Source organism: Dryobates pubescens, chromosome 3 (assembly GCF_014839835.1).
Source record: "Dryobates pubescens isolate bDryPub1 chromosome 3, bDryPub1.pri, whole genome shotgun sequence".
Lineage (NCBI taxonomy): Eukaryota > Metazoa > Chordata > Aves > Piciformes > Picidae > Dryobates > Dryobates pubescens.
The window spans coordinates 49582505-49604617 of NC_071614.1; the positions used below are offsets into that span (position 1 = coordinate 49582505).

A 22113-nucleotide genomic window follows, 5' to 3' on the forward strand; every position below is an offset into this window, starting at 1 on the left:
AAGGCTCTTTCCTCAGGGCTGCTCCCAGCCCCCTCTGCACCCAGCCTGGATGTGTGCCTGAGCTCCCAGCTTGAAGCCAGCACCACAGCACTGCCATCAGCTTTTTATTACTGTGAAGGTGTCCCCAGCTCTCCAGGAGGCAGTCCAGAAGCCAGCTGCAGGGTGGTTCTCCAGCAGCTCCAGCTTGCTCAGTTCATCTCCCACACCAACTTTCTTCCTGTTCTTCAGCTTCCAGACCACCACACTTGGACTTGCAGCACCAGCTTTGAGTCACACACCAGAAAGAAGCACTAAAAGCCAGGTCCCAGCAGTCAAGAGTTGGAGTCTTGCCTCTTCCCCTGCTCAAGCATCTGGAGAGGAAGTTTCTCTGCCACCATAAAGTGCCCAGGTCCAGGTACAAATTAAAACAGGACTAAAAAGGCCAACTTGAAAGCTGCCAAGGAAGCAGGGGGGGCTGTGGCTGCCCCAGGGTTTGCTGCAGGATGCTCAGGTCAGCCCACACCTGAAGCTCCCAGCTGCTCAGCACCCCTCCTGCTGCCAGAGCTTCTCTCCTTTGCCCAGAGGGGCAGCAGAAGCTGCTCACTGCCCACAGCCTCCCACCAGGAGGTGCCCACATCTGTCAGAGCCGAGTGGCAGAGGCTGGAAGAGGTCCAAACGTGCTGGGAAGAGCCTTGGCAGAGGCTAAGGAGCAGAGGGTTCCCCTGCTGGGGCTGCTGAGAAGCACCCCCTGGCCCAGGGGCAGCAGAGGCTCAGTCTCTGGCTCCTGCCTTTCCCTCTGCCAGGCAGCAGCACTGTGGGCTCAGTCCCCTCAGAACTCTGCATCCAGGGTGAAGGAGTTGTCTGTGGGCTTGGCCATCACCCCCATCCTCTGGTACTCCCCCACTCTCTTCTCAAAGAAGTTGGTCTTGCCCTCCAGGGAGATGTTCTCCATGAAGTCAAAAGGGTTCTCTGCTCTGTAGATCTGCAAGGCAAAGGCTCTGCTCCAGTGCCAGCTGGGGGCTGCACAGCACCTCTGGAGCCAGGGCAGGGCACACAGGAGGCACCACAGGTGCCCACAGCCTGCACAAGAGCAGTGCTGAGCAGCTGGGAGCAGGCCAAGGGCAGCAGCAGTGTGCAGGGACAGCTCTGCCACCTCAGCTGCTTTGGGGCCTGCACTGCAGCCAGCAGCTCCTCCACAGCTGCTCCTCCACAGCAGCCTTCAGCCTCTCCTCTGTGTGTGCCCAGGCAGGGGCTGGCAGCAGTGCTGCTGGGAGCTGTGGCACCTCAGAGCCAGAGGCTTGGGCAGGGGACTCAGTGCAGTGCTGGCCTCTGCCCAGGGACAGCTCAACATCACCTTGGGCCTCCAAGATCCTCCAGCCCCACCCCACCCCCCCATGGCCACAGGGCTCTGGAGCCCCTCCAGCCATGGGGACTCCACCACCTCCCTGGGCAGCCTCTGCCAGGCCCTGACCTCTCCTGCACCAAAGACATTTTGCCTCCTCTCCAGCCCAGCCCTCCCCTGGCACACTCCAGGCCATTGCCTCTCCTGCTGTCCCCTGAGCCTGGGGAGCAGAGCCCAAGCCCAGCTCCCTGCAGCCTCCTCTCAGGGAGCTGCAGAGAGCAGGGAGGTCTCCCTCAGCCTCCTCTGCTCCACACTCAACACCCCCAGGGCCCTCAGCTGCTCCTGGTGAGCAACGTGCCCCCGCCCCGCCCCCCAGCCCCGCCCCAGCCCCGCCCCAGCCCCGCCCCCGGCCCCACCTTGCCGAAGCCCAGCTCCAGCATCAGGCGGTCGGCCACGAACTGGATGTACTGCGCCATCAGGCTGCAGTTCATGCCGATCAGCTTCACCGGCAGCGCCTCGGTCAGGAACTCCTGCAGAGAGAGCAGCTCTTGGTGCACGGAGCCTGCTGCCCCCTGCCGGCCCCCGGCCCCCGGCCCGCCCCCGGCCCCCTGCCCCCGGCCCCGGCAGGGCAGGGCCTGACCTGCTCGATGAGGACGGCGCTGGTGATGATCTCCCTCACCCTCTCCTCCGAGGGCTTGTGCAGCAAGTGCTTGAACATCAGGCAGGCAAAGTCGCAGTGCAGGCCCTGCAGGGAGGGGGCAGGCACTTGGGAGCTGCTCAGGCCAGCAGCACAGCACCCAGGCACCAGCCCCGGGCTGGCCTCCAGCAGAGCTGGGCAGGGGCCCCAGGCGAGGGCCAGGAGCAGCAGGACGAGGGAGAATGGCTCTGAGCTGGGAGGAGCAGAGAGGCTGGGGAGGAGGAAGGAACTCTGGAGTGGGGCTGGGGAGAGCCTGGCACGGGCTGCCCAGGGAGGCTGTGGCTGCCTCCTGCCTGGGGGGGTGCTCAGGGCCGGGCTGGATGAGGCCCTGAGCAGCCTGGGCTGGGGGAGCACTGAGGATCTGGCTCCAGGCAGAGCCCGTGGCAGGGGCTTGGAGCTAAAGGATCTCCAACAGCCAGCCCCCATGCCAGGTTATTTGGCTTGAGAGCACTCTGGAGGAGGCAAACTGCTGAAGCTCTTCCATGCTGTGCTGCAGGAGCCACAGGGGAGGTGTTGAGAAGCCTTGGTGAGCTCTGCAGGCTGCCTGGGTGCAGCACAGGCCCCAGCTGGGCACCCCTGCAGCAGCACAGGATGTGCTCCTCACCTCATCTCTGCTGATCAGCTCGTTGGAGAAGGTCAGGCCAGGCATCAGCCCTCTCTTCTTCAGCCAGAAGATGGAGGCAAAAGAGCCAGAGAAGAAGATCCCCTCCACTGCTGCGAAGGCCACAACTCGTTCCCCTGGGAGAGAGATGGATGGCAGCCACCCCCAGGCCCAGCAGCAGCAGCCAGGGGCTGCAGGCACTGCTGCAAAGGCCTCTGCCCATGGAGCAGCTGAGGCACCACCAGCACCACCCTGCAGAGCTGCAGCCTGGAGGAGGTCATCTCAGCAGCTGGCTGCAGCCAGGGCCTGCCCAGCTTCCAGCAGGGCACTGTGGCCACGAGGTCCTGAGCCAGCCTGCAGCTGAGGCACCCAGGGTAAGGCAGAGGAGCCCCAGCCCCAGCTGCACACATCTGCTGCAGGTGGATGGCAGCAGGAATCACAGCTGCAGCAGATCCCAGCACAAGGACAGGGAGCCCTTAGAGCAGGGCCAGAGGAGGCCATGAGGATGATCAGAGGGCTGAGAGCCTCTGCTGTGCTCAGCATTAGGATTGCTCAGCCTGGAGAAGGCTCCAGGGAGACCTCAGAGCAACTTCCAGTGCCTGAAGGGCTGCAGGAGAGCTGGGGAGGGGCTGTGGACAAGGGCTGGGGGTGACAGGAGGAGGGACAATGGCTTGGAGCAGGAGAAGGGGAGGCTGGGACTGGAGAGGAGGAAGCAGCTGGATTGGGAGTGGGCCTCAGGAAGGGAATCCTGCCCATGAGGGTGGTGAGGCCCTGGCACAGGCTGCCCAGGGAGGCTGTGCAGCCTCCAAGCCTGGCAGAGCTGAGCAGCCTGGGCCAGTGGGAGGGCATCAAATTCAATCCCCCTGCCATGGGCAAGGGCCCACAGAGGGGGCTCAGACCCAGCTGATCCTCAAGGCCCCTCCAACCCATCCCACACTCCCTGGGGCCAGGCAGCGAGGGCTGCCCTGCCCAGAACAGCAGCAGTGGCGCAGGGATGGCTGCCAGGGGCACACTGCCCCCTCAGCCCCTGAGCCCTGCGGGCACAGCACCAGCCCCGGGGCTGTGCAGCCTGCGGGGGGAGCCCGCTGGGGGGCGCCAGGGCTGCACTCACCATAGGAAGCCTGCCTGTCCCCGATCCAGCAGAGGGCCCAGTCTGCCTTCTTCTTCACGCAGGGCAGCGTCTCGATGGCGTTGAACAGGAACTCCCTGGGGGCACAGAGCTCTTCAGGGGGAGTCAGCACCCCCTGCACTCCACCCTGCCCACGGAGCCCCCCAGCTGCCTGCCCACAGCACCAGCAGCAGCCCCTCCTCTGCTGGGACCCCACCTCCAGCACTGCCCCCGGGGCTGCTGGCCCCAGCAGGACACAGAGCTGCTGGAGGATGCTCCAAGGGCTGGAGTGGGAGGGAGCTGGGGCTGTGCAGCCTGCAGAGGAGAAGGCTCCAGGGGCACCTCAGAGCTGCTGCCAGGGCCTGAAGGCAGCCTGCAGGAAGGCTGCAGAGACTTCTACTGAGGGGGTCTGGAGCCAGGCCAAGGGGGAAGGGTTTGGAGCTGAGGCAGAGGGAGCTGAGCCTCTGGCCCAGGCTGCCCAGGGAGGCTGTGGCTGCCTCCTGCCTGGGGGTGCTGCAGGCCAGGCTGGATGAGGCCCTGAGCAGCTGAGTGCAGCTGAGAGGTGTCCCTGGGCATGGTGGGGAGCTGGCAGCAGAGGAGCTCTGGGGTGCCAGCCTGAGCCATCCCAGGAGTGATTCTGTAGTTGCAGACTGTGGCAGGAGCTGCAGGGCACAGCTGCCATGTGCTTGGTGCCCTTGTGCTGAGCACTGTCAGCCTGCACCCAGAGGCTGGTGGCTCAGGTAAGTTTGGCTGCCCCAGCACTCAGCTTCTGCAGCACCTTGAGGTCCTGCCCAGCAAATGTGGAGCTCCAGCCATGGGTGAGTAAGGGAAGCAGCTCTGGGAAGGGCCCCAGGAGAGCTGGGGAGGGACCTCTGACAAGGGCTGGGAGTGCCAGGATGTGGAACAATGGCTTTGAGCTGGGAGAGAGGAGACTGAGAGTGGAGATGGGGAAGAAATTGTTGGCAGTGAGGCTGGGGAGAGCCTGGCCCAGGCTGCCCAGGGAGGCTGTGGCTGCCTCCTGCCTGGAGGGGTTCAGGGCCAGGCTGGATGAGGCCTGAGCTGGTGAGAGGTGTCCCTGGGCATGGCAGGGGGTTGGGGCAAACAAGCTCTGAGGTGCCTTCCAGCCCTGCCCAGGGGGGCAGCGAGGCCCCAGCAGACCTCTGGGAGGGGTCCTTGATGTAGGTGTCGATCAGCAGGCTGTACATCTCCGAGTGGATGTTCTCCATGGCGATCTGGAAGCCGTAGAAGCAGCGTGCCTCGGTCACCTGCACCTCCTGGCTGAACCTCTCCACCTGCAGGGCACAGCAGGGCACCAGCGTGGGCATGGCTGCCCTGGGCACCCCGGATGGGCAAGGGGAAGTGGCCTGCAGTGTGCCAGGGAAAGCCCCAGCTGGAGAGGAGGCAAAATGTCTTTGGTGCAGGAGAGGTCAGGGCCTGGCAGAGGCTGCCCAGGGAGGTGGTGGAGTCCCCATGGCTGGAGGAGCTCCAGAGCCCTGTGGCCATGGCAGCTGGGGCCAGGGCTTGGAGGTGGTGATGGGGCTGGGTTGGTGCTGCACTGGATGCCCTCAGAGGCCTTTCCCAGCCAAAGCCACTCTCTGATCCTGGCTCAGCCCCCAGATTAACTCCAGCCATGTAGGTCAGCAGCAGCAGGGAGAGCAGCAGCTCCCCACAGCCCCCAGCTGCCAGTCCTTGGTGCCAAGAGGAATGGGAGAAGCTCTTCACTGCATCCCCTCCGAGGGAGCGGAGCAGAGGGTGGAAGCAGGACCAGGGCTCAGAACCAGCCAAGTGCCCCATGGGCAAGCTCACAGTGCCAGAAGCAGCCAGAGGCAGCTGGTGAGGCTCAGGGCAGTGTGTGGCATCCCCCCAGGGCCCGGCAGGCCCCCAGCCCAGCCGGGGGGCACAGCCCCCACACTCACCAGGTTCTCGTTGACGATGCCATCGCTGGCAGCGAAGAAGGCCAGGACGTGGGAGATGAAATACTTCTCCTCGGGCTTCAGGGCCTCCCAGTGCTGGAGGTCTTTGGAGAGGTCCACCTAGAGCATTGCCACAAGTGAGGAGGTGCAGGGGGCCCCGGGCCCGCGGCAGAGCTGCAGGCTGTGCCCAGCCTCACCTCCTCTGCCGTCCAGAAGGAGGCCTCAGCCTTCTTGTACATGCGCCAGATGTCGTGGTACTGGATGGGGAAGATGACGAAGCGCCGGGGGTTGTCCCGCAGCAGCGGCTCCTCCTCCTCCTCACCCCGCGGCGCCTGCGGGAGAGGGGAGCCTGGGGTCAGGCCAGAGAGCTCCGAGGGAGGAACACCTCCAGGGAAGGGCCTTCAGCCACCCCCCGGGCAGCCTGGGCCAGGCTCTGAGAACCTTTCCAGTTTCTTCTCATCCCCAGCCCAGCCCTCCCCTGGCACACTCCAGGCCATTGCCTCTCCTGCTGTCCCCTGAGCCTGGGGAGCAGAGCCCAAGCCCAGCTCCCTGCAGCCTCCTCTCAGGGAGCTGCAGAGAGCAAGGAGGTCTCCCTCAGCCTCCTCTGCTCCACACTCAACACCCCCAGGGCCCTCAGCTGCTCCTCCCCAGCCCTCTTCCCCAGCTCTGTTGCCCTTCTCTGGCTCTGCTCCAGTTCCTCAATGTCCCTCTGGGAGTGAGGGCTCCAAACCTGACCCCAGACTCAAGCTGTGGCCTCCCCAGGTCTGACCCAGGGGCACAATCCCTGCCCTGCTCCTGCTGCCCACACCACTGCTGCTCCAGGCCAGGCTGCTGCTGCCCTTTGTGCCCCCCTGGGCACCCCCTGGCTCATCTGCAGCTGCTGCCCACCCGCACCCCCAGGGCCTTCTCTGCTGGTTGGCTTCCAGCCACTCTGCCCCCAGCCTGCAGCCTTCATGGGGTGGCTGTGCCCCAGGCTCAGGGCCCTGCACTGGGCCTTGTTGAACCTCCCCATGCTGGGCTGAGCCCGGCCAGGGCCCTCTGCAGAGCCTCCCTGCCCTCCAGCAGATCACCACTGCCACCCAGCTCATTGTCCGCTGCAGACTCGCTCAGGAGCCTCCCCCAGGCCTCCGATAACGATCTCAAAGGGAACCGGCTCCGAGGTGTGCCGGGGAGCGCGGGGCGGGGTGCCCGGGGGCCGCTCACTCACCGCCGGCTTCTCGTCGCCCTCCTGGAAGATCTTGCGGGCAGCCTTGCTGGCCAGGACCCGAGCGCTGCCGAGCGCGGGGGGCTGCGGGAGAGAGCGGCAGGGTGAGAGCGCTGCGGGGCGGCGGCGGGGCGCGGGCGGGGCCGGCCCGGGGCTCACCGTGTTCTCCTTCTCGCTCAGCACCAGGGCCTTCATGGGCGACAGGCTCTTCCCCGGCGACAGGCGCTTGCCGGCAGCCAGGCAGGGCTGGTCGTGGCGGGCGGCGAGCGGGGGGCGGGCGGGCAGCATGGTGGCGGCGGCGGGACCGGCGGCACTGGGAAGCGGCAGGCGGGAGCAGCCGAGCCAGCAGCGCCGAGAGGCGGCGGGAGCGGCGGCGGGAACGGCGGAACCAGCGGCGGAACCGGCGGCGAGAGCGGCGAGACCGGCGGCAGCGAGGGGCGGTAGGAAGTGGGGGAGCGCAGCCTGGCTCCGCCTCCTTATATCCCCTTCGAAGTTGGCGCCAGAACGAGCCGCTGGCCACTCACAGCCCGCGCCGCGCCCGGCACGGCCCGCCCGCGCACTCCCATTGGCTGCAGAGCCGGCCACGGCCCCGCCCCCCATTGTGGCAGTGGCGGCGGGCGGGAAAGCCCCGCCCCTCGCTTTGGCGCCAGCGGAGGCCGCGCCCCCCTCGGGGGCCGCTTGGCGCCAAATGCAGAGCGGGGCGCGCCGGCGGGAACGGGAGCTGGGCAGGGGGCACCACCGGGCTGGGGGAGCAGAGCGTGGGCGGGAAAGTCCTTTAGGCCCTGGGGTCCAACCATGCTCTGACTCTGCTGCGGCTGGGGCTAACCCATGGCCCTCAGCACCACATCTCTGCCCCTGAAACACCTCCGGGGGGGTGCAGCCCCCCCTGTTTCATAGGAACACAGAATGGTTTGGGTCGGAAGAGACCTTGAACTCGGTTCCAACCCCCTGCCATGGGGGGCACCTCCCACCAGCACAGGCTGCTCAGGGCCTCATCCAGCCTGGCACTGAACACCCCCAGGCAGGAGGCAGCCACAGCCTCCCTGGGCAGCCTGTGCCAGAGTCTCCCCAGCCTCACTCAGCAATTTCTTCCTCCTCTCCACTCTCAGTCTTCTCTCTCCCAGCTCAAAGCCATTGTCCCTTGTCCTGGCACTCCCAGCCCTTGTCCACAGTCCCTCCCCAGCTCTCCTGGAGCCCTTTGGGTACTGGAAGGCTGCTCTGAGGTCTGCCTGGAGCCTTCTCCAGGCTGCACAGCCCCAGCTCTCTCAGCCTGTTTCTCTTCCCTTCTGTTTTCCCACTGGCAGCCTGGGCAGCCTGCAGAGCCTGGGAGGGAAGCTGGAGCTCACATTTCTTCTTTCTTTGCTCACACAACACAGGGGCAGTGCAGGCAGCTATTGTGTTCCAGCTACCACCAGACCCCAGCTGCATCTTGTAAGCAGGGCACAAAGCATCCCAGGAGAGCAAGCAGCACAAAACCAGAGGAGATGGCCTGGAGTGTGCCAGGGGAGGGATGGAGAGGAGGAAAAGTTTCTTTGGTGCAGGAGTGGTCAGGGCCTGGCAGAGGCTGCCCAGGGAGGTGGTGGAGTCCCCATGGCTGGAGGGGTTCCAGAGCCCTGTGGCTATGGCTCCTGCGGCCAGGGCTTGGTGGCCATGGGGGGCTGGGCTGGGGCTGGATGACCTTAGAGGCCTTATCCGACCCAAACCATTCCCTGATTGCAGGAAAACTCCATGCAAGTAGGCAGCCTGGACAGGCAGGGACAGGCAGGGATATGCTCCTGCTCTGCCCCAGGAGAGCAGGCCCCAGGGACAGGAGTCCAGGCAGCTCCCAAAAGGCTCCACAGCACCCAGACACAGCACCCACACAGCACACACACAGCACCCAGACACAGCACCCACACAACACCCACCCAGCACACACAGCACCCAGACAGCACACACACAGCACCCAGACACAGCACCCAGACAGCACACACACAGCACCCAGACACAGCACCCAGACAGCACACACACAGCACCCAGACACAGCACCCAGACAGCACACACACAGCACCCAGACACAGCACCCAGACAGCACACACAGAGCACCCAGACACAGCACCCAGACAGCACACACACAGCACCCAGACACAGCACCCACACAGCACACACACAGCACCCAGACACAGCACCCAGACAGCACACACACAGCACCCAGACACAGCACCCAGACAGCACACACAGAGCACCCAGACACAGCACCCAGACACAGCACCCACACAGCACACACACAGCACCCAGACACAGCACCCAGACAGCACACACACAGCACCCAGACACAGCACCCAGACAGCACACACACAGCACCCAGACACAGCACCCAGACAGCACACACACAGCACCCAGACACAGCACCCAGACAGCACACACACAGCACCCAGACAACACCCACCCAGCACCCACCCAGCACCCACACAGAGCACCCACACAACACCCACCCAGCACCCACCAGCACCCACACAACACCCAGACAGCACCCACCCAGCACCCAGACAACACCCACTCAGCACCCACCCAGCACACACCAGCACCCACACAACACCCAGACACCACCCACACACAGCACCCACACAACACCCAGACAGCACCCACCCAGCACACACCAGCACCCACACCCAGCACCCACCCAGCACACACCAGCACCCACACCCAGCACCCACCCAGCACCCTGCTATCTTCTGTCCAGCTGCTGGAGGGGTTGGCAGAGAGCCACAGCAGCCCCCTCCCCGCCAGCCAAACTCCTTTGCTCTCCCTCCCCGCCCAGGGTCCCCAGAGGCGCAGCCCAGGCCCTGCCGGCGCTGTGCTATGGCCGCAGCCCAGCCGCCCCCCCCCCCGGCAGCCCGGGCAGGGGCTGGGGGCGGCGGTGCCGGCTCAGCACCACAGCGCTGCCCGGGGGCTGGCCGGGCAGGGGCTGCGGGCGGCGGTGCCAGCTCAGCACCACAGCGCTGCCCGGGGGCTGGCCGGGCAGGGGCTGGGAGCGGCTGCAGCGCTGCCTGTGCCAGGGAAGGAGCAGCCCAAGGCTGCCGGCAGCGCTCGGGATGCTCAGGAAGCAGGAGGCAGGAGGGGGGCTGCGGGGGGCTGCGGGGGGCTGCGGGGGGCTGCGGGGCGCTGCGGGGGGCTGCGGGGGGCTGCGGGGCGCTGCGGGGGGCTGCGCGGCCATGCTGCTCACGGAGCTCCTCCTGCAGGCTGCCGGCACGGCCTGGGCTGCCTCGGCAGCTGCAGGGGGAGCGCAGCAGAGGCGCCCGGACCGTGCCCGCCGTGTGCCCTCGCTGCCAGCGTGGCACAGCTGAAGCCCGCAGTCTCACATCCCCATCACCTGCTTCATCATGATGGGCACCTCCCTGGCTCCCAGCTGGCCTCTCCCTGGCTCTTGGGCATCACCTAGGGCAGGCCCTTCCTTGCTCAGGGATGGTTTCTTCCACTGCCCAAAGGTCAGCCTGGCAGTGAGTGCCCCCAGCACAGCCTGGCAGTGACTGCCCCCAGCACAGCCTGGCACTGAGTGCCCCCCCCAGCACAGCCTGGCAGTGACTGCCCCCAGCACAGCCTGGCAGTGACTGCCCCCAGCACAGCCTGGCAGTGACGGCCCCCAGCACAGCCTGGCAGTGACTGCCCCCCCAGCACAGCCTGGCAGTGACTGCCCCCAGCACAGCCTGGCAGTGAGTGCCCCCAGCACAGCCTGGCAGTGACTGCCCCCAGCACAGCCTGGCAGTGAGTGCCCCCAGCACAGCCTGGCAGTGACTGCCCCCAGCACAGCCTGGCAGTGACTGCCCCCCCAGCACAGCCTGGCAGTGAGTGCCCCCAGCACAGCCTGGCAGTGAGTGCCCCCCCAGCACAGCCTGGCAGTGACTGCCCCCAGCACAGCCTGGCAGTGAGTGAGCCCCCAGCACAGCCTGGCAGTGAGTGCCCCCAGCACAGCCTGGCAGTGAGTGCCCCCCCAGCACAGCCTGGCAATGACTGCCCCCAGCACAGCCTGGCAGTGAGTGAGCCCCCAGCACAGCCTGGCAGTGAGTGCCCCCAGCACAGCCTGGCAGTGACTGCCCCCCCAGCACAGCCTGGCAGTGACTGCCCCCAGCACAGCCTGGCAGTGACTGCCCCCCCAGCACAGCCTGGCAGTGACTGCCCCCCCAGCACAGCCTGGCAGTGAGTGCCCCCCCAGCACAGCCTGGCAGTGACTGCCCCCAGCACAGCCTGGCAGTGAGTGAGCCCCCAGCACAGCCTGGCAGTGACTGCCCCCAGCACAGCCTGGCACTGAGTGCCCCCAGCACAGCCTGGCAGTGACTGCCCCCCCAGCACAGCCTGGCAGTGACTGCCCCCAGCACAGCCTGGCAGTGACTGCCCCCCCAGCACAGCCTGGCAGTGACTGCCCCCCCCGCACAGCCTGGCAGTGAGGGCCCCCAGCACAGCCTGGCAGTGAGTGCCCCCCCAGCACAGCCTGGCAGTGACTGCCCCCAGCACAGCCTGGCAGTGAGTGAGCCCCCAGCACAGCCTGGCAGTGAGTGCCCCCCCAGCACAGCCTGGCAGTGAGTGCCCCCAGCACAGCCTGGCAGTGACGGCCCCCAGCACAGCCTGGCAGTGACTGCCCCCCCAGCACAGCCTGGCAGTGACTGCCCCCAGCACAGCCTGGCAGTGACTGCCCCCCCAGCACAGCCTGGCAGTGACTGCCCCCCCAGCACAGCCTGGCAGTGACTGCCCCCCCAGCACCGCCTGGCAGTGAGTGCCCCCCCAGCACAGCCTGGCAGTGACTGCCCCCAGCACAGCCTGGCAGTGAGTGAGTCCCCAGCACAGCCTGGCAGTGACTGCCCCCCCAGCACAGCCTGGCAGTGAGTGCCCCCAGCACAGCCTAGCAGTGAGTGCCCCCCCAGCACAGCCTGGCAGTGAGTGCCCCCAGCACAGCCTGGCAGTGACTGCCCCCAGCACAGCCTGGCAGTGAGTGCCCCCAGCACAGCCTGGCAGTGACTGCCCCCCCAGCACAGCCTGGCAGTGACTGCCCCCAGCACAGCCTGGCAGTGAGTGCCCCCCCAGCACAGCCTGACAGTGAGTGCCCCCAGCACAGCCTGGCACTGAGTGCCCCCCCCCAGCACAGCCTGGCAGTGAGTGCCCCCCCAGCACAGCCTGGCAGTGAGTGCACCCCCAGTACAGCCTGGCAGTGACTGCCCCCAGCACAGCCTGGCAGTGAGTGCCCCCCCAGCACAGCCTGGCAGTGAGTGCCCCCCCAGCACAGCCTGGCAGTGACTGCCCCCCCAGCACAGCCTGGCAGTGAGTGCCCCCAGCACAGCCTGGCAGTGAGTGCACCCCCAGCACAGCCTGGCAGTGAGTGCCCCCAGCACAGCCTGGCAGTGACTGCCCCCCCAGCACAGCCTGACAGTGAGTGCCCCCAGCACAGCCTGGCAGTGACTGCCCCCAGCACAGCCTGGCAGTGAGTGCCCCCCCAGCACAGCCTGGCAGTGAGTGCCCCCCAGCACAGCCTGGCAGTGACTGCCCCCCCAGCACAGCCTGGCAGTGAGTGCCCCCAGCACAGCCTGGCAGTGAGTGCACCCCCAGTACAGCCTGGCAGTGAGTGCCCCCAGCACAGCCTGGCAGTGAGTGCCCCCCCAGCACAGCCTGGCAGTGAGTGCCCCCAGCACAGCCTGGCAGTGAGTGCCCCCAGCACAGCCTGGCAGTGAGTGCCCCCCCAGCACAGCCTGGCAGTGAGTGCCCCCAGCACAGCCTGGCAGTGAGTGCCCCCAGCACAGCCTGGCAGTGACTGCCCCCCCAGCACAGCCTGGCAGTGAGTGCCCCCCCAGCACAGCCTGGCAGTGAGTGCCCCCCGCACAGCCTGGCAGTGAGTGCCCCCCCAGCACAGCCTGGCAGTGACTGCCCCCAGCACAGCCTGGCAGTGAGTGCCCCCCCAGCACAGCCTGGCAGTGAGTGCCCCCAGCACAGCCTGGCAGTGAGTGCCCCCCCAGCACAGCCTGGCAGTGAGTGCCCCCAGCACAGCCTGGCAGTGACTGCCCCCCCAGCACAGCCTGGCAGTGACTGCCCCCAGCACAGCCTGGCAGTGAGTGCCCCCCCAGCACAGCCTGGCAGTGACTGCCCCCAGCACAGCCTGGCAGTGAGTGCCCCCAGCACAGCCTGGCAGTGAGTGCCCCCCCAGCACAGCCTGGCAGTGAGTGCCCCCCCAGCACAGCCTGGCAGTGAGTGCCCCCAGCACAGCCGGGCAATGACTGCCCCCAGCACAGCCTGGCAGTGAGTGCCCCCAGCACAGCCTGGCAGTGACTGCCCCCCCAGCACAGCCTGGCAGTGAGTGCCCCCAGCACAGCCTGGCAGTGAGTGCCCCCTGTGCCCATAGCAGAGGTTCTGCAGCCCTCTTTGTGGCCTGCTCTGGACCTGCTGCAGCAGCTCCAGGTCCTTCCTGTGCTGGAGGCTCCAGACCTCAGGCTCCAGGTGGGGGTTCAGCAGAGCCGAGGGGCAGGATCCCCTCTCTCAGCCTGCTGCCCTCAGTCCCTTGCCCAGCACCATGGGCAGGCAGTGAGACCCAGCCCTGCCCTCATGTCTGCTGGAGAAGGCTCTCACTGCCCCCTGGCACCGCCACCTCCTTCTCTCCTACAGCACAGGGCACCAACTCTCCCAGCAGAAGGCTTTTGGCCCTGGGCTGCCTTGCCCCTGAGGGGGCTGCACAGATGGACCCTTGCAGGCCAGCACTGGGCACCACCTGGGGCACTCTGCCCGGGGGCATTCCTCAGGGGCATTCCTCAGCCCTTGCTCACCCACAGCTGCCTGTGCAGGGAGGCAGCCCCAGCCCTGCCCTGCTCCTGCTTTGTGTGGAGCCCCTGCTCTTGCACAGCCTGTGCCAAGTGGCCTGGGCCACCCTTTCCCTCTTGCCCCAGGAAACAAGCCTGGCACCTCAACAGAGCAGCCAGGAGGCCTTCTGAGTGGCCTCACAGCCAACCAGCCTCAGACCAGGGTGGGCAAAGCCAGGGCTGCACATGACTTCAGGGAGCCAGGGGCAGGCAGCCTGGGGCTCACCTGCAGGGAGGTGCAGGCTCCTGGGCACCCCCAGCCCTGCTCCCTGCCTGCTCCAGGGACCCTTTCTTCCCCAGCAGAGGTTTCCTTTGCCTGGAGGGTGGAGACTTCAGCAAGGTGCTGACCTGCTGCTGTTTGCTGCCATCCCTGCCCCGAGAAGCCTCCTGCTCCAGGCTGGCATGAAGGGGCTGAGGGAGGTGGTGCTGCCTCTCCCAACACTCCGGCCCTGCTGTGCCCCAGGTGCCCATGGCACTGGATGATCTCCAACCTCCCACCAGCCCAGGCTGCTCCAGGCCTCACCCAGCCTGGCCCTGAACACCCCCAGGCAGGAGGCAGCCTCCCTGGGCAGCCTGTGCCAGGCTCTCCCCAGCCTCACTGCCAAGAAATTCTTCCTCCTCCCCAGTCTCAGTCTGCTCTGTGCCAGCTCAAAGCCATTGCCTCTCATCCTGGTACCTCAAGCCCTTTGCCTGAGGTCAGCAGAGTCCTCCAAGCCACCTTGGTCCTTGTGAGACCTGGCTTGGAGCTGCACGTCTGCCCCATGGCACAGGGGGGATCTGATCAGCACTCAGGAGCAGCTAAAGGTTGGGGGGCAAGAGGCTGGGGCCAGGCTCTGCTCAGTGGTGCCCAGGGACAGGACAAGGGGCAGAGGGCACAGGCTGGAACCCAGGAGGATCCATTTGAAGAGAAGGAGAAACTTCCTTGGTGTGAGGCTGCTGGAGGCCTGGAGCAGGCTGCCCAGAGAGGTTGTGGAGTCTCCTCTGGAGAGCTTCCAACCCCCCCTGGGCACTGTGCCCCTGGGCAAGCTGCTGTGGGTGCCCTGCTGGAGCAGGGGCTGGGCTGGGGGAGCTGCAGAGCTCCCTCCCCACCACGCTGGTGCTGTGCACAGGAGTTAATGCAGGTTAATGCCCAACCAGGGCACTGGAGGGTGGCACCAGCCTGGAGGTCGTCCCACTGCTCCCTGGAGAGCAACTCTTAACTCCTTCCCTCCTGGAGTGTGGTTTATTCTGTTCTATTCTATTCTGTTCTAAAAGCTGCCTGAGCTGCAGCAGATGGAGGGAGGGGATTCTGCCCCTCTGCCCTGCTCACAGCCCACCTGCAGCACTGCCTCCAGCCCTGGGGCCCCAGCCCTGGGGCCCCCAGCACAAGAAGGACACAGAGCTGCTGGAGGGGGTCCAGAGGAGGCTCTGAGGGCTGCAGAACCTCCCCTGGGGGCACAGGCTGGGAGAGCTGGGGCTGTGCAGCCTGGAGAAGAGAAGGCTCCAGGCAGACCTCAGAGCAGGCTTCCAGTGCCTGAAGGGGTCCAGGAGAGCTGGGCAGGGACTGTGGACAGGGGCTGGGGGTGCCAGGATGAGGACAATGGCTTGGAGCTGGGAGAGGAGAGACTGAGGCTGGAGAGGAGTGTCCTGAAGGGTCAAACCCCAAACACACCCCAGCACCTGCCAGTGTGCCAACCTGGTGCCAGCCTGGCCACCCCCTGGGGTGCTGATGAAGCTGTGGCAGGTGTGGTGAAGCTGGGGGTGCCCCTGGCCATGCCCCAGCCTCTAGCTCTCAGGCTTTGTGTGTGGAGGGCAATGTCCTCAGCCCAGCAGCAGAGCCTGGGGCTGTCCTTGGAGGCAGCAGCAGGCACTGCTCAGCATCAGAGGTACAACCCCAGACCCTTCATTGCAGGTCCCTTCCCCCCTGCCATCCTCTGACCCTGGGGGTGCCCTCAGCCTGCCCAGCAGCGGTGCAGAGTTCTGCTGCTGGAAGCAGAGAGACAGAGGCCGGCAGGGAGGGTTCAGGTACCTGCTGCCCCTGCTTGGCAGGCTGCTGGGCAGCAGAGGGACTCTGGGACAGGCTCAGGAGGTGCCCAGCTGCCCCCTCCCCAGCACGGGGCCTCCCCAGAACTCCTCTTGGTTCACTGCTCAGTCCAGGGGCAGAGAATTTCCCCATCCTGGAGGTGTCCCAAAGCCCCTGGGATGTGGTGCTGAGGCCCAGGGCTGAGCCCCAGCCTTGGCAGAGTTAGAGAAGGGTTGGGCTGGGCGAGCTCAGAGGGCTGTGCCAACCCAAACCATCTGTGGCACTGCCAGTAGTGCCACTCAGTGCCCCACACCTGCCCCAAACGACATCCTCTGGGCTGGGCTGTTCCCAGAGCTCCATAGGTCCCCGCGGGCTTGGAGGTGAGGAGCTGGCTGGGAGAGGGCTTGGAGGTGAGGAGCAGGGCTGGGAAAGGGTTTGGAGGTGAGGAGCAGGGCTGGGAAAGGGTTTGGAGGTGAGGAGCAGGGCTGGGAGGTGAGGAACGGGGCTGGGAGAGGGTTTGGAGCCCCGGGGCTGCTATGAAGGCATTTCCCGGAGCGAGGGCTCCGTCCGAGCTCCGAGGGCTCCCTCCGAGCTCCGAGGCCGGCCGGGAAACGCCTCCCCCAGCTCCCTCCCCTCCGCGGCCGCCTCTCGCCGCCCCTCGGCTGCGGGACCGGAGCGGCCATGGGCAGCGGCAGCAGCCGGCGGCGGCGGGCGGCGGAGAACCGACGGCTGCCGGCAGACGGCCAGAGGGTGCTGGGGGCGCTGCCCACCCCCGGTCGGCGAGCCCGGGACACCCAGGAGGCGGTGGGAGGAGGTGGTGGGACCCGGGCTGAGCAGGAGGTAAGCTCTGGAGCCCGCCAGGGGTGGGAGTGCCGGGAGGGTCCAAACAGACCCCAGCCCCTGGGGCGGTCCCCAGAGCTTCTCAGCAGGGTCGGAGCAGCGCCGAGCCTCGCAGCAGAGATCCTTTCCAGCCTGAACGGTGCTACAGAGCGGTAGGGGGGTGGAAGGGGACCGCTGGAGAGCCTGAAGGCCAAGCCCGGGGTGAAGTTTGTGGTGGAGGTCTCAGAGCTCTGGTTGCAAGCAAAGAGGTTCTGTGGATGCTGTCCTGCAGGAGAGGCTGGAAGCTCCTGGGAGAGGGTCCCCAGCCCTGGAGGTGCTCAAGGTGTGGATGTGGCTCCTGGGGTGGGCTTGGTGGTTCACAGAACCATGGAGGGGTTGGGCTGGGAGGGACTTCAAAGATCCTGCAGCTCCAGCCCCCTGCCCTGGGCAGGGACCCCTCCCCCAGCCCAGGCTGCCCAGAGCCTCATCCAGCCTGGCCTGCAGCACCTCCGGGGAGGGGGCAGCCACAGCCTCCCCAGGCAGTGATGCCCTGAGGCCCCTTGCAGCCCAGTTCTGTGGTTCTTCCTGCTGCCACTTCCTGACCTGCAGCTGGGGTGGGCAGGGAGCAGGCAGCAGTCCTGGGCTGACTCCTGGAGGGCTGCAGAGGCGCTGGCCTGGAGCAGGCCTGGAGGCAGGCAGGGAAGCACAGCAGCTGGCTCTGGTTGTTTGCTGGCTGGCTTCAGCTCCTTGTGCAAGCTGCAGTCCCACCCTCCCCTGCAGGCTGCTGGAGGAGGTTCCTGGAAAGGGATCCCAGCCCTGCTGCACCCCTCTGGCCTGCTGCACCCCCCTGCCCTGCCCTGCTGCACCCCCCTGCCCTGCCCTGCTGCACCCCCCTGCCCTGCCCTGCTGCACCTCCCTGCCCTGCTGCACCCCCCTGCCCTGCCCTGCTGCACCCCCCTGCCCTGCTGCACCCCTCTGGCCTGCTGCACCCCCCTGCCCTGGCCTGCTGCACCCCCCTGCCCTGCTGCACCCCCCTGGCCTGCCCTGCTGCACCCCCCTGCCCTGCTGCACCCCCCTGCCCTGCTGCACCCCCCTGCCCTGCTGCAACCCCCTGCCCTGCCCTGCTGCACCCCCCTGGCCTGCCCTGCTGCACCCCCCTGCCCTGCTGCACCCCTCTGGCCTGCTGCACCCCCCTGCCCTGCTGCACCCCCCTGCCCTGCCCTGCTGCACCCCCCTGCCCTGCGGCACCCCCCTGCCCTGCTGCACCCCCCTGCCCTGCTGCACCCCCCTGCCCTGCCCTGCTGCACCCCTCTGCCCTGCCCTGCTGCACCCCCCTGCCCTGCCCTGCTGCACCCCCCTGCCCTGCCCTGCTGCACCCCTCTGCCCTGCCCTGCTGCACCCCCCTGCCCTGCTGCACCCCCCTGCCCTGCTGCACCCCCCTGCCCTGCCCTGCTGCACCCCCCTGCCCTGCTGCACCCCCCTGCCCTGCCCTGCTGCACCCCCCTGCCCTGCTGCACCCCCCTGCCCTGCCCTGCTGCACCCCCCTGCCCTGCCCTGCTGCACCCCTCTGCCCTGCCCTGCTGCACCCCCCTGCCCTGCTGCACCCCCCTGCCCTGCCCTGCTGCACCCCCCTGCCCTGCCCTGCTGCACCCCTCTGCCCTGCCCTGCTGCACCCCCCTGCCCTGCTGCACCCCCCTGCCCTGCCCTGCTGCACCCCCCTGCCCTGCCCTGCTGCACCCCTCTGCCCTGCCCTGCTGCACCCCCCTGCCCTGCCCTGCTGCACCCCCCTGCCCTGCTGCACCCCCCTGCCCTGCCCTGCTGCACCCCTCTGCCCTGCCCTGCTGCACCCCCCTGCCCTGCCCTGCTGCACCCCCCTGCCCTGCCCTGCTGCACCCCTCTGCCCTGCCCTGCTGCACCCCCCTGCCCTGCCCTGCTGCACCCCCCTGCCCTGCTGCACCCCTCTGCCCTGCTGCACCCCCCTCCCTGCCCTGCTGCACCCCCCTGCCCTGCTGCACCCCTCTGCCCTGCTGCACCCCCCTGCCCTGCCCTGCTGCACCCCTCTGCCCTGCCCTGCTGCACCCCTCTGCCCTGCTGCACCCCTCTGCCCTGCCCTGCTGCACCCCCCTGCCCTGCCCTGCTGCACCCCTCTGGCCTGCTGCACCCCCCTGCCCTGCCCTGCTGCACCCCCCTGCCCTGCTGCACCCCTCTGCCCTGCTGGAAAGGCTGAGGGCAGCTCCTCTGCCTGCCCAGCTCCTCCAGCTGCCCTGGCTGGGAACCTGCCTGGCTTTGCCCTGTGCCAGCTGGAGGGTGAGAAAAGACTGCAGAGGAGGGAGGGGGTGGTGTGGAGGAAGGTGTTTGAGCTGAGGGTCTGGGCCTGGAGAGGATGAGTTGGTTCAGGAGAGCTAATGGGGAGATGATGAGTGAGGAAGAGGAGAAGCAAGGAGCAGCCACTGCAGCAGGAAGTCTGCCAGTGGAGGATGCTGGGCAGCAGCAGCAGAGGGTTGCCAGCTGCTAGGGGCCCTGCTGCCTCTCCAGCCTCACTCTGCCTCTCCCAGCTCAAAACCTGGCCCTGGAGGCCCTGGTGACACGTCTGTCCCCAGCAGCTTTGCCAGCCCCCTTGAAGCCCTGCTAGGCCACCAGGAGGTCTCTCTGGAGCTTTCTCCAGGCTGACCAGCCCCAGCCTGGCCTCATGGCAGAGGGTCTTGGGCCATTGTTGTGTCCTCCTCTGCCCCACTTGAGCAGGTCCAGGGCTCTCTTGTGCTGGGCACTGCCCCCCAGCTGAGCTGTCCCCAGGGCAGGGCAGGGCAGGGGTGGTGTAACTGTGACTCTTCTCCCCCAGACCTTGGCCACCAGGACCCCACCAAGCCCGGAGGAGAGCAGTGCCCAGCAGTGAGTACTCCTTGCTTTGCTCACAGCCTGGGGCAGAGAGCAGCTGGCAGGAGAGGAGCACACAGGGAAGCTGCTGCTGGCTGCCTCCTGCCTGCAGGGAGGGTGGGAAAGGGTTTCTAGCCCCAGAGGCTCTGTCCTCCTCCTGCCTGCCAGCTGAAGACCAACCCAGGAGCTGCAGAGCCTGCAAGGAGCCAGGCCCCAGCTCAAGGACTGAGCTTCCCTCCTGGCCAGAAGAGATGCAGAGCTTAGGATGTCCAAGGAGCTTGTGGAAAGCTAGGGAGGAGAGCCCCAAGAAGCAGCTCAGGTCAGCTGTGGACTGTGAAGGGTAACATCTGCTGGTTCCCCAGGAACCACAAGAGAACCCCCAGAGCTCCCCAGAGCCCCCCTGCCACAGCAGTCAGAGCCAGGAGTGCCCCTCAGGGGCGGGGAGCAGTGGGGACCTGCTGCACTGGGAGCCCAGCAAACAGCTCCTGCAATGGTTTGGGCTGGAAAAGGCCTCTGAGATCAGCTCCAACCTTCACCCCAGCCCCCACCATGGCCACAGGGTTCTGGAACCCCTCCAGGCATGGGGACTCCACCAGCTCCTGGTCCAGCCCCTCACCACCCCTGCAGTGAAGGCTTTCCCCAGCCTGAGCTGGTCTCAGATGAGACCTGAACCTTCCAGGAGCTGCCTCCCAGCCTGCTGCAGGAGCTGTGGGAGCAGCTGGATGGAGAGGCCTGGAGACCACCTCCCAGAGCCACCTCCTAACCTCAGGGGGACTTCCTCCAAGGCTGAGCCCTCTCTGGCTCCCCCACTCTGCTCCTGCAGCGCCAGGTCCTGGCCCTTGTGCTCTGTGACCTACTGACACCGAGCAGCGCTGGTGGCAGTGACAGCAGAGCCCAGGTGCCAGCTGCTGGCCTCCCTGCCAGCTGGCAGCAGCTCCTGGCAAGGCTGCTGCTGGGAACCAAGCCTGTGCTCAGCCTTCCCAGCAGAGAGGCTCCTGCAGGCACCTCTGGGGCACCAGAACCTCTCCTCAAGCTGCAGAAGTTTCTCCTCCTCTCCAGACTGAAGCTCTCCTGGTTTAGTTCTTCCACAGCAGAGGAGACAGAACTTGGCCACCAGAGTAGGGAGGAAGAACATGGCCTCAGGTGGCACCAAGGGAGGGTTAGGCTGAAGATGAGGAGTGGTCACCTCCCTGGAGGTGCTCAGGGCCAGGCTGGATGAGGCCCTGAGCAGCCTGTGCTGGTGGGAGGTGTCCCTGCCCGTGGCAGGGGCTTGGAGCTGGCTGAGCTTTGAGGTCCCTTCCACGCCAACCCCTTCTGTAAGTCATCCACTCCAGCCCCCTGCCAGGGCAGGGCAGACAGAACACAGCCAGGAGGGTCTGGAATGACTCCAGAGATGGAGACTCCACCACCTCTCTGGGCAGCCTGCTCCAGGGCTCTGCCACCCTTCAGTCACACAAGTTCCTCCTCATGGTCAGAGGAACTTCTGCTGTTCCACTCTGTGCCCCTTACCCCTGGTGCTGTCCCTGGCCACCACTGAACACAGCCTGGTCCCAGCCTCCTGACCCCCACCCTTGGAGGATTGATCAGCATTGATCAGATCCCCCTGGGGCTGCTCTTCTGCAGGCTCTCAGCCCCAGGGCTCTCAGCCTCTGCCCCTGACAGAGCTGCTCCAGGCCCCTCAGCACTGCTGCAGCCCTTTGCTGTCCCCTCAGTGCCAGCAGAGCTGCCCCAAGGGTCACCAAGCATGGGGCACCCACATGACCCTGGTGCCACAGCAGCTGCCCAGGAGGTGGCTCCAGGATCACTTCACCACTTGTGACACACAGGGCAGGGCCCTCACCCAACTGGGTCAGAGGGGCTGCAGGGGCAGAGCCTCTCTGGCCTGCACTGCAGGGACAGAGGAAGGGCTGCAGTGGTGCCACCCTCCCCAGCAGCAGGAGGGCAGCTGCTGCCTGTGCCAGGGGTGCCATGGCTGCTCCCCACCCAGAGGGCAGCGCCTGGCAGCTCCTGCCCCGTGTGGCAAAGCCTCCCTGGCTTCTTCTCCACCTGATTGTGCACCCCCTGCCCTGCCCTGGGGCAGCTCATGGAGCTGTTTGGGTTGGGGAGGACCAACCAGCAGCCCAGCACCACGTGTGGGGGGCACTGCATCCCATGGGCCAGCAGCTCCTCATCAGCTCACTGCAGCCAGTGCCCAAACTCACCCCAGCTGCCAGGCCAAGGGGAGGCAGAGCTGCTCCTAAGGCAGCAGATGGGGCTGGGGCTGCTGGGGCTGCCAGTCTCTCCTCCCTGGCATTCCCTGCCCAGCTCCCACACTCCCTGGGAGGGGTTGGGTTGAAGAGACCTTGAAGATCATCCAGTCCCAACCCCCTGCCACGGGCAGTGGGACCTGGCTGGGACCTTTCCATTCCCAGCAGCAGATGGCAGCAGGGGCACTGCCTGCTCCGGGGCCAGCGGTAAGTGGTTGCCTTGCCCAGCAGGTGTGCCCTGGGCAGGCAGCCCCCGGGGTGCCCCACGGTCAGCTACGACTGCGCCGAGCAGGAGCTGATGGCCAGCATCGAGCAGGAGTTCTGCCTCTGAGCACAGCCAGCAGGGGCCTGCAGCACAGCTGCAGCACAGCTGGAGCACAGCTGGGCCTGGCCCCACCATGACCTGCAGCACAGCTGGAGCACAGCGGGGCCGGCCCCACCACGACCTGCAGCACAGCTGCAGCACAGCTGGAGCACAGCGGGGCCGGCCCCACCACGACCTGCAGCACAGCT

At 66.9% G+C, this 22113-nt stretch overlaps 2 protein-coding genes across 2 annotated transcripts; one reads left to right on the plus strand and one right to left on the minus strand.

Moving 5' to 3' along the window:
• Positions 1-770: 770 nt before the first annotated feature.
• On the minus strand, positions 771-10208 carry RRM2 (ribonucleotide reductase regulatory subunit M2). The gene is made up of 11 exons (XM_054180184.1): positions 10197-10208; positions 10050-10149; positions 6848-7587; positions 5838-5972; positions 5644-5760; positions 4886-5019; positions 3731-3825; positions 2623-2756; positions 1962-2066; positions 1738-1851; positions 771-961 (listed from the first exon to the last, which is right to left on the minus strand). The coding sequence occupies exons 1-11, from the start codon at positions 10206-10208 to the stop codon at positions 809-811; spliced, it is 1839 nt and encodes a 612-aa protein (XP_054036159.1). The 3' UTR covers positions 771-808.
• A 6134-nt stretch (positions 10209-16342) lies between these two features.
• On the plus strand, positions 16343-21931 carry LOC128899915 (cystin-1-like). Its single transcript, XM_054180185.1, has 2 exons — positions 16343-16653; positions 21832-21931. The coding sequence occupies exons 1-2, from the start codon at positions 16343-16345 to the stop codon at positions 21929-21931; spliced, it is 411 nt and encodes a 136-aa protein (XP_054036160.1).
• Positions 21932-22113: the final 182 nt, after the last annotated feature.